We start from the raw sequence: 9,143 nt of genomic DNA, 5'->3' as shown, positions 1-9,143 counted from the left end.
ATCACAGCTGTAAGAAGTCTGTGCCTGTGTTTTGCACTGGGTGATATTTAGGAGGATAGGGAGAATACAAGATCTATTAATCTCTTGCAATACCGTGACCCATTTTTTATCCTCACTTAGTTAAGAGTAGTATATAAAGTGTAATAATACGAGCATAAAAAGGCCTAGTGGATCAGACCAAAGAACTAGTCCAGCATCAAATTTTCCAGTGGCCAGCCAGAAAAAAAATTAGCCTTATACAACTGAGGTGCCCATCTGTCCCTTTCCTTACCTGAGGTATGGAAGGATCACGTGGACAAGAAATAAGCAGTGGGTGGTCACCACTGTTCCCTTTTCTACCCATAGTTAGCCCAAGTAATTTCCTGGCTGCTTCATCAGCGAATGGTAGGGAAGACATGCAGGGACAACAGTACGGGGGAATGGGGGAAGCAGTACCTTGTGCACAGAAATGACTCGATCGTTTAATGTCAAAGCCACATTCCAGGAAGTCGTAGCGCAGATGAGATGGCCTCAGTGGAGCAGGTTAATTCCCATCCTCTTCTATAGTGTTTGTGCATTTGTTACATGGGACATCTAAATTTCAACACGTGTATGTGCAGCAGAAAGCCCGTGTTTATTTTATGAACTGCAAGCGGCAAAATGGGCCCGAGTGCTTTTGTAACCATAGCACAGCAGAGCTTCTAACTTATCAGTTGTTCGTTGCCTTTTTAAATCATAATTGGTATTCAAGATCAGTTTTGCCAAGCGGAAGAGCCACTATTGTAGCAGGCAGCAAGTTATCCAACATACCTCTAAGCTGTGATGTAACACTCAGCTTACTACATACTGATTTAGACCCAATTCAGTCACCGTGGCCTTACTTGTGAGAAGTAGCACTGAACACATCAGTTTTATCTCCAGTTGAGGATGCCTGTGATCAGTTTTGACAAATGCTTTTCTTACATCTTGCTACAGAAAGATCACATAGTTACAAAGTTTGGAAGAGCTAGTTTCCTGAATCCCATGATGTTTCTGTTCCACTCTCATAAATGTTTGTCATTCACATGCAAGTTTTCCCATGCAAACCTTGTACCTCTTCAACAAATTACCATTTGTTTGCACAATAAATCTCTCAGAAGACTAGCTCTGCCATGGTTATTATTTGATCTTTATCAGAAAAGCTGTTTGAATTGAATCAGACCTCAGAAGCAATGATGCAAATTTCAGCCTAACAGTTTAGTGGATTCTGATATAAAGTTATTTAATCCATGGTATTTGGGACTAATGTGCAGATCAGAACTCAATTATCTATCATTTTTGCATTTCTCAGGAGTTTCAATGCAGTTCTGGGCATGGGAAAAAATCTATCAAAATGAATTGTGAAATGCATATTTTGACAGAAAAAAATTGGCAGTGTATTTAAATACATTTTTATGCGGATTTTAAAAGCAAAATTAAATTAATGCAGAAGCAAGATGGAATTGCAACATGAATAGACACAAACAAAAATTATATGAACCAGTTAGATGAATTCTTGTAACTCAAGCCTAACATGGCAATGGTTGACCAAGCAGTATCTTTCTGCCAGTTTAAGAAACACTACAAACTTCCAAAGAAAAGAGAGCACTCTAATAAATCTTGGAAGTTCATATTCAAAAGTAAAATTATTTTAATATAAGGAATACTTAATGTTTACAGTACTTAAGTACTAAAATATATAGTTTTTTCTTTCACTGAGTCAATAAATCAGGGCATAAGGAACTGTTTAAATCAGATTCAAACAGAAGTAATGAAAATTAACATTCAAGCAATATAATGCTTTTAATTAGTAAGCATTTTACTAATATGAGTTCTTCACCATTGGTTAAATCTGGGATTAATATTTGAAAGGCCGCTGTAGGACTTGCGCTTTACAAGGGATCATTTTACTACTGATTATCCCAGCATCCATCATTCCAAATGTTCCATGGAAACCAAAGGAACCGTGTGATTAATTCTAGGATTTAAAGTAACTGCTATTCCTGTCCTTCCATCAGAATATCTTTGTTGGATGTATCAGCAGCAAGTTACTGTAAAATCCAGAAAGCAAAACAGTCCTTTTCAGCTACCATCAACTCTGTTGGCTTCCTCACTTGCTCTTTTTTTTCCATGTGGAAATATGAACAGCAGAGAAATGAGGTAGTTAATGCTGAAATCCTTGTGGAGGTAGAGTTGGTAGTTTTCTTTTTAACAAAATAAAAATTTAAATCCTGTCAAACAGGTTAATAAATAGGGGGAAGCAATGGCAAGAGCATTCTTTGTTTTAACATTTTAACAGTCTTCCTACTTGATGAGGGACAAGATTTATCATAAGGCAAACTACTGTATAAGTCCCAGTTCTAATAAGTGAGTCATTCACAGTTAATATGTGAACTTTGTGCAAAACAATGCAAAGAAGCCACCTAGCAGGAGCATAAGAAAGGACATTGTTTGCTGCAATCTTGGACAATTTGAAGGTAAATGGATAAATTCCTCTTCCTTTCTTATAGCTGAGAAAAGAAAAAGAAAAATGCAGGTCAGATTTTTGAAAGTACCCCCCATACAATCCATTTCAACAAGGTTTTGCAATTTCCTTCCTAGTTTCTTGGTCAGTACTTAAATTAAAGGGATCTGTGGAAGCCAAATCACAGATCCTGTTGGCAAAGCAGAAGTGCAAATGAGGGCCAGGAGGATCCTTTGAGCACCAACTGATAGCAGCTTATCAGCTCTGGAAGGCATTAATCACAGCATAATCAAAAGTAAATACAAGCCACTGGTAAAGAAGTTAACAAAATAAAACTCCTTGTACCCCTTTAACCCTTTTGTCCCAGGTTTAAGAAAAACGTGCATACGCAGAAAACAAAGTGAAACTAACACCCCAGAGATAAACATATTGACATAGATTTGTCATATATTGTAGTGTGGAATTTAGGAGTAATCACTTTAGAGTCACAAGGGGTCCTAAGCCACTTACTGGAAATAAAGTTCCACTGCATTTAGTCAGGGTTAGCTTTCAAATATACAGTTTACAAATGGAGGTGCCAGACAATTAATTCACAACTCAGTTATAATACTGAAAAAGTTGCATTCACTCTATTTAACAACGATGGGGATGGATAATGACAGCATTCCTGAAGTCCAACTAAAGCCTGATTCAGAAGACCATGGTGGGTGCTTTGTAAAATCCAGTCCAGGCAGGAGGATTTGTATGAACTGGTTGTACATCAGCCATCAGTGCACAGCAGAAGCCGCTAGGTGCTGCTAAAGTCAATGCTCACTTTATAAGCTGCAATTATGTATTTTTAAATGTAATTCTCACAGCTGTGGGAAGGCCTATGTATAGCTTTGCACTTCATATATATAATTCCTGTTTAAGAAAAATACAGGAACTTGGGCTGATGCCCCACAGCAATCCAGACCATGACTCCATCCATCCCAGAACTATGGATCGAACTGCCAAGTTCTCCGGGGTTTCTTTGCTAACCTTACTGGAAAAGCCAGGAGTTGTACCAAGGACCTTTTGCATGCCAAGGATCAGTGGAAAGGAGAGGCACTACTGATAAATCCCATTATCAGCTATCACCCCATATAAATAGGAGGATGAATGTAAAAGTTGTATAATAGTTTTGTAATGAACACATGCCAAATCTCTAGCAGGAATTCCCAGGTATCTGGACTGCCTAAAGAAAGCTGTACAATTCCAGAGGCTGGGTGCCCATTGCAGGTAAGCAGCTTTGATCCTCTGACACCGGCATGACAATGTCATCTAAAGTTATGTTCCCCCATCCTCACCCCCTCACAGGCCTTCTTTGCTTTTAACAGCTGCAGTATAGATAGAAATCTAACAAATGAAACCCTTCCCCAAGAGGTTCCTGTGCTGAACCTCTACCTGTCCTTTAGGAAATAAATTACACCTTTATATCTACAATTTAGCCTTCAGACCTGCATTCACCATTACATTTTTAACCTATATACCTCCCATATATACTGAAGATTGTGTTGAGGCTCCTATCTTAGCAGGCTACACCAAATGAGTTAGGCAGGAGGCTGCTAAGAAAAGGCTGCTCCCAGTGCGTCCCCCAATGCCTGCACTGTGCTCTTTTAAGCACCAGGTAAAAAGTTTTGACACCCCACCCCGCACTTTTAGTCCTATCAGTTTTGCTTTAAAGGTAGTCTTGTGTTTAGATCTTTAAATGCTGCTGGATTTTACTCTAGTTTCTACTCCAATTTTACCCTCTTTCCAACTTTTAAACACTCACACTGTATTTTTAACTTTTGCAAACTACTGAGAGAGCTATTGGGCAAAGCAGAAACTCGGGAAAGTAAATAAGGTATGCAGCCCTGCAAAGAATGTTTTGAGATAAACCTTTCTCCTCCCGAGCATATGCTTGCTTGCAGGGGAGGTTGGCCCCATTCCTGAAGCAGGTTTGAAATGAAATAGCAAACATCATTCAATTAGTACACTTTTTACATATAACTAGCAGCCAAGCAAGCATGAGGCTAGTTCTTTTGTTACTTTAATTGCTCAATGAACTTGGATGAGAGAAGCAGTATTAAAACACAACAACACAGATATCTAGGCCAGGAGGGATCATTATGATAATTTAATCTGAATTTCTAATAGGGCACAATTCATTCAGCTAGACTTGCTGTTCCTATACCTATGCATTGTAAATAATTCAAGGAAAGGTTCTTGTTCGCTTATCTCAAATATTCATTTAGGGCAAGAATAGGTAATTTGGTACCACCAGTTGGTTTGGATTATACTTCCCTTCACCCCTACCAACAGGGATTATAGGAGTTGTAGTCAAAACATTTGGAGAGAAGCAGTTCTCCCCCATCCCCATCCGGGATTAGGCAACTTTTAAAACTAGGAAGGAAAAAAAATCCTGATGTCCATGAATGCTATAAAATTTTGGCTGACATGTTTCAAATGGGAAGAAAAAGAAAATCATTGCTCCTAAAATCAGCCTAGATTGTTACTGAGGAGTGAAAGAAATAAAAAACGCCAAGGATCATTCAAAACAATCCACAGTCCTCCATGTTTGAAGGGCTGTAGCTAAGCAACTGAGGCCATGCTTTGCATGCAGACTTTCCCAGCTCCATCCCTTGCACCTCCAGGTAGGCTAGAAAAACTCTTTCCTGAAGGCTTGTGGGTCAGTGACAACAATGCCATTAGGGCAGTGTCCCATGTTCCTATGGAACAGCATTCCCCAACCTGGTAGCTACCAGATCTTAGATCTGAGAGATCTAAGCAGTTCAGCAGATCTACAGGACCCCAAGTTGGAGAAGGCGATTGGCAATGAGCAAATGTTTCAATCAAGTTCTTTCTTACCACAGTTTTGCATTTGTTTGGATAAGCAATGGAGGACACCGTAACCACATCGGCATAACTGGCAACCTTTTTCTATCCATTCCCCATGTGCGAACGGGCCACAGTTGCTGTCAAAAACACAACAGAAGGTCAGCATATCACCATAGCAAACCACCTCCAGTGCGGGACTCTTGCCTTCCGGTCCTTACCTCTTCCGCTCATCATGCTCACAGTATCTGCCAACGAAGTATTTGGGACAAGCACAAAAGCTGCCCAGGATGCAAGTCCCCCCATTTTGACAGCAGTGCCGGTTCAGTGTTCTACCTGAAAGTGAATATTCCATAGTTTATCATGAAACAGACCTCTTTGAACCTATTTTCTCACTTGGTCTGCCCAGTCTCCCTGGCTGCCAAGGGTCTGATTTACTGGCCTTAAGGGGACAATAAAATTAGCTGCCTGTTAAGAGTGTTTGTTCAGTTAAGCCCAATTTGTTTAGATAAGGATTAAAAGCACGCTGCTGGGGATTACTGAGTGGCCAAGCAGCAACCCCTGACATGTTCTATTGCAGAAGTGTGCAATCAAACTGCATATTTTGTGCTGATAAAAGCAGGCATCACTCAACACTAAGAAATCAATGCTTTCAAATAGACATTTACTAAAGAAGGAAAAAACTTATTTTTGCCAGCATTTCCTGGTAAAGCAGAGATCTAGCACTGCTTTTTCAATTTATACATGGCTCATGGTTTAGGAAAATATAACAATCACATATTTGCCATCTCCAATCTACACACTCCCTTCTATTATCCTTGGCTAAAATTATGATGTAACTCTAGAATCCATTGATCAGGTTTTTTAAAAATAATTCATATTAAATGCACTCCTCCCCCATGGCCATATACCACTTTTTACAAATAGGGGTGTCTTTAGGTGACATGTTGCTTTAAAGGCACCCATATATTTTAGAAAATATGCAAAGCAGTGCTTTGTTGTTTGTCCTGTGGGCCTGAGTCCAAGATCCTTTCAGTCCGTAACACCACCTCTGCATGGTTAGAACCCCAAACGCAATGGGGGGAATACACCCAAATAAGCTCAGCGAGATCCGAACAAGTTCAAAGTGAGTCTGTAACAGTGAAATCTTAGGCATATTTCCTTGGAAGCAGTCTTACTATCTCGGGACAGTCTACTCTCTAGCCAGAGCAGATTACTTTAAATTCACAATAAGCAGCTACATATTTTCTTATTTTCACTCCACAACAGGACTGGTGAAGATGGAGCCAGGTCAAGACCCTAGTCTGAAGGATCCAGGCCGGGGCTTCAGCTTTTCTCCTTGGTATAGAGTCTATACTATAGACCAAACCCAGATCGGGGTCCTTGTCTAACTGCATTTGCCTAGAGTTTAGCTAATAATATCCATGTATGGAGGCAGAACAGAGTCGTCCACACACAGAGCTGTTCCACTTGGCAGATAAAATATGTGGCAGTCAGAAATAAGGACTGCCCTGTCACACACCTACCCATCCACACACAATACCTGTATCCTCTGTGGGAAACCACATCGCACTGTAAGGAGCATAGGAGTGTCTACTTTGCTGCATGTGAGAAGCCACGGGGCAACAGATTTGTCCTAGTCATGTGGCTGCATTTTTATCTCACCCCTTCCTCCCTCAAGGTGTTCCTTTTTCCCTCACAAGGATACCCCTTTAAGGTAGGCTAGGGTAACGATGGGTCTAAAGTCACCCTTGCAGCAATTAGACACACATTTTGCTGGAAGCAAAGCCCCCCTGAGCATCCTGGGTCTCATTCTGAGTAGAGACACATAGGATTGAACTTCCGGGAAGCTTTAGGGCAGAGCAAGGACTGGAACCCAGACTTCCTGTGCCCAAGTCCAACAGATGATCCCTTGCACCACTTTACAATAGGCTATCAGCGCTACTGAACTGAAATGCAAAATGTCCCAAGTTGCTCACTTCACTGGAGGCGGGTTGTGGTTCATCCAGGTTAATATGGCAACATACAAATAACCTGCAAATGCAAATGGGCCAAAGCAGCTTCTAAATTATGACAACACCAAATATCATAACAACAGAAGATGAAAGAAAGTTACCTACTTTGTGTAAGACCAGGGAAAGGCACCACCAGCCTAGAGTTCATCTGCTTTCTGCTCTCATAGCTTTGATTCATTTCACTGAAGGCATTTAATGTGGTGGTTTGGTCTTTTATGTGATGCTTTTGGGCTGTGGCATCAGCAGTTTGTCCCCTCCCTTGTCCATCATCCTCTTTCCTATAGCCTTGGGGAGTAAATGACCACAACTTAATGCAGATTTTTTTAAAAAATGCACCCATTATATGACCTATTGCAAACAAAAGTGAAAGTTCCTCACCTTTTCCAAAGTTCAGAACTTGCAAGGCCAGAGTCACTGTTAAAATAAATCTAGAAATACAAAGGAAAGAAATATCAATTGAAGTAGAAAAAAGATGGGCAGAGGGAAAAGTACATTTATAATCTTGTATCTTAATGCTAAACCTATGAAATGAAAGAAATTTAGCTAGGATGCAATCCACAGTGCAATCTTGATGTTTACTCATAAGGCAAACCTGCTGACTTCTATGGGACTTCATCTCACATCCATCTCATGTTTAGGATGGATGATTTAGTAAAAGAAAAATGCCAGTGAAAAATGCGACACTAAACACTCTCACTAGGAAATCTAAGTTAACTGAATCCCTCTTAGGATCATGCTGTTGAAAAAAACACAACTGAATCTATCAGCCATCACTGCTATTGAAATAAAATGCAGCACTAGGCATATCTGTGAGATCCTGGTTTAATAACTGCACTCTCTTTCCTAACACCACTTTGCAAGAACCCAAGTAACCTCACGTCCAAAAACATTATAGCATTATAAGAAAGTATAGCTTCATTCAAACCACTCCAGAAATTCTACATTTGCTTTCACGGGGTCCAAACATGAGCAAAATTACAATGGATTGGATCCTGACCTAGTCAGAGGTGAGCCATTGATTTCATTGGGCCCTAAGTTAGTCATTGTCTCTAATAAGTCAACCTAGTACGACTAGGTGTAGAATCAACCCCTTGCATATTTCTTTAAAAAAAAACTACCTTTGCATAGACAAGAGAGAAAAAGTCCATAACTCAACAAAGGCAGTTTTAGAAAATAAAAGACTTACCTAGTATTCTGTCTCCAATACATTTCTCTGCAGGTCTGTTTTTTGAAGAAAACCCACTTGAACTGCAGTGCTATTTCTCAGGAGGGCCGACGAGGTTGTTCTATTCTATGCCTTCCCTTTGAGTGCAAGAGCGGCGGCCGCAGCAGTTGAAAATGAACGATTGAATACTGAGAAACTTTTCACCGGGCTCCAGTTCAGGACGGGCGCGGGGCTGCTCGCAGCTCCTCCGCAGGTCGCCGCTTGGCAGCGCCACGGATAACCGATCCTAGTGTCGGGGCTGGCTGGTTTCTCCCCAGCCCGTCCCTAAAATACGTAAACACATCTTGGTGGAGGTGGAGCCTGGCGGCGGCGGCGGCGGCGGCGATCTGGCCGATGAGCATCACCAACAGTTTATGCTCGCTTAGTGTTTGAGAGACGGTGCAAGGCGGAAAGAGGAAGGCGAGTAACTCGACGTAAAGAGGCACTTTTAACAGATGCGCGGGGAGGGCAGAACAAACGTCTCGAGCAGTTATGTCTTTCCCCTTCAGTTTTATTGTAGAGGAGGCGCAGGGGCCCGATCCGGATCTTAACGTTTTCTGATCAAGCCCACACACGTCCTGATCCATGGAAGACCTGTGCCCATTCTAGAGTTAAAAAAAAAGGG

At 41.1% G+C, this 9,143-nt stretch overlaps 1 protein-coding gene across 1 annotated transcript; it reads right to left on the bottom strand.

Annotated features, from left to right (window-relative positions):
- Positions 1-2,379: 2,379 nt before the first annotated feature.
- Positions 2,380-8,624, bottom strand: LOC123031335 (cryptic protein-like). Its single transcript, XM_044446182.1, has 6 exons — positions 8,501-8,624; positions 7,693-7,742; positions 7,420-7,599; positions 5,521-5,635; positions 5,333-5,439; positions 2,380-2,507 (listed from the first exon to the last, which is right to left on the bottom strand). Exons 1-6 carry the CDS (start codon positions 8,521-8,523, stop codon positions 2,380-2,382), a joined length of 603 nt encoding a protein of 200 aa, XP_044302117.1. The 5' UTR covers positions 8,524-8,624.
- Positions 8,625-9,143: the final 519 nt, after the last annotated feature.

Source organism: Varanus komodoensis, unplaced genomic scaffold, assembly GCF_004798865.1.
Source record: "Varanus komodoensis strain SLA01 unplaced genomic scaffold, ASM479886v1 scaffold5, whole genome shotgun sequence".
Lineage (NCBI taxonomy): Eukaryota > Metazoa > Chordata > Lepidosauria > Squamata > Varanidae > Varanus > Varanus komodoensis.
This window is presented reverse-complemented; position numbering and strand designations above follow the sequence as displayed.

What these genes read in the sequence shown, in the direction of transcription:
- LOC123031335 (XM_044446182.1), bottom strand. Translation starts at nt 8,523, where the DNA reads ATGTATTGGAGACAGAATACTAG. An exon ending in TATTGGAGACAGAATACTAG is followed by an intron (nt 7,743 to 8,500) that starts GTAAGTCTTTTA and finishes TTGTATTTCTAG; the next exon opens with ATTTATTTTAACAGTGACTC. An exon ending in GAGCATGATGAGCGGAAGAG is followed by an intron (nt 5,440 to 5,520) that starts GTAAGGACCGGA and finishes TGTTTTTGACAG; the next exon opens with CAACTGTGGCCCGTTCGCAC.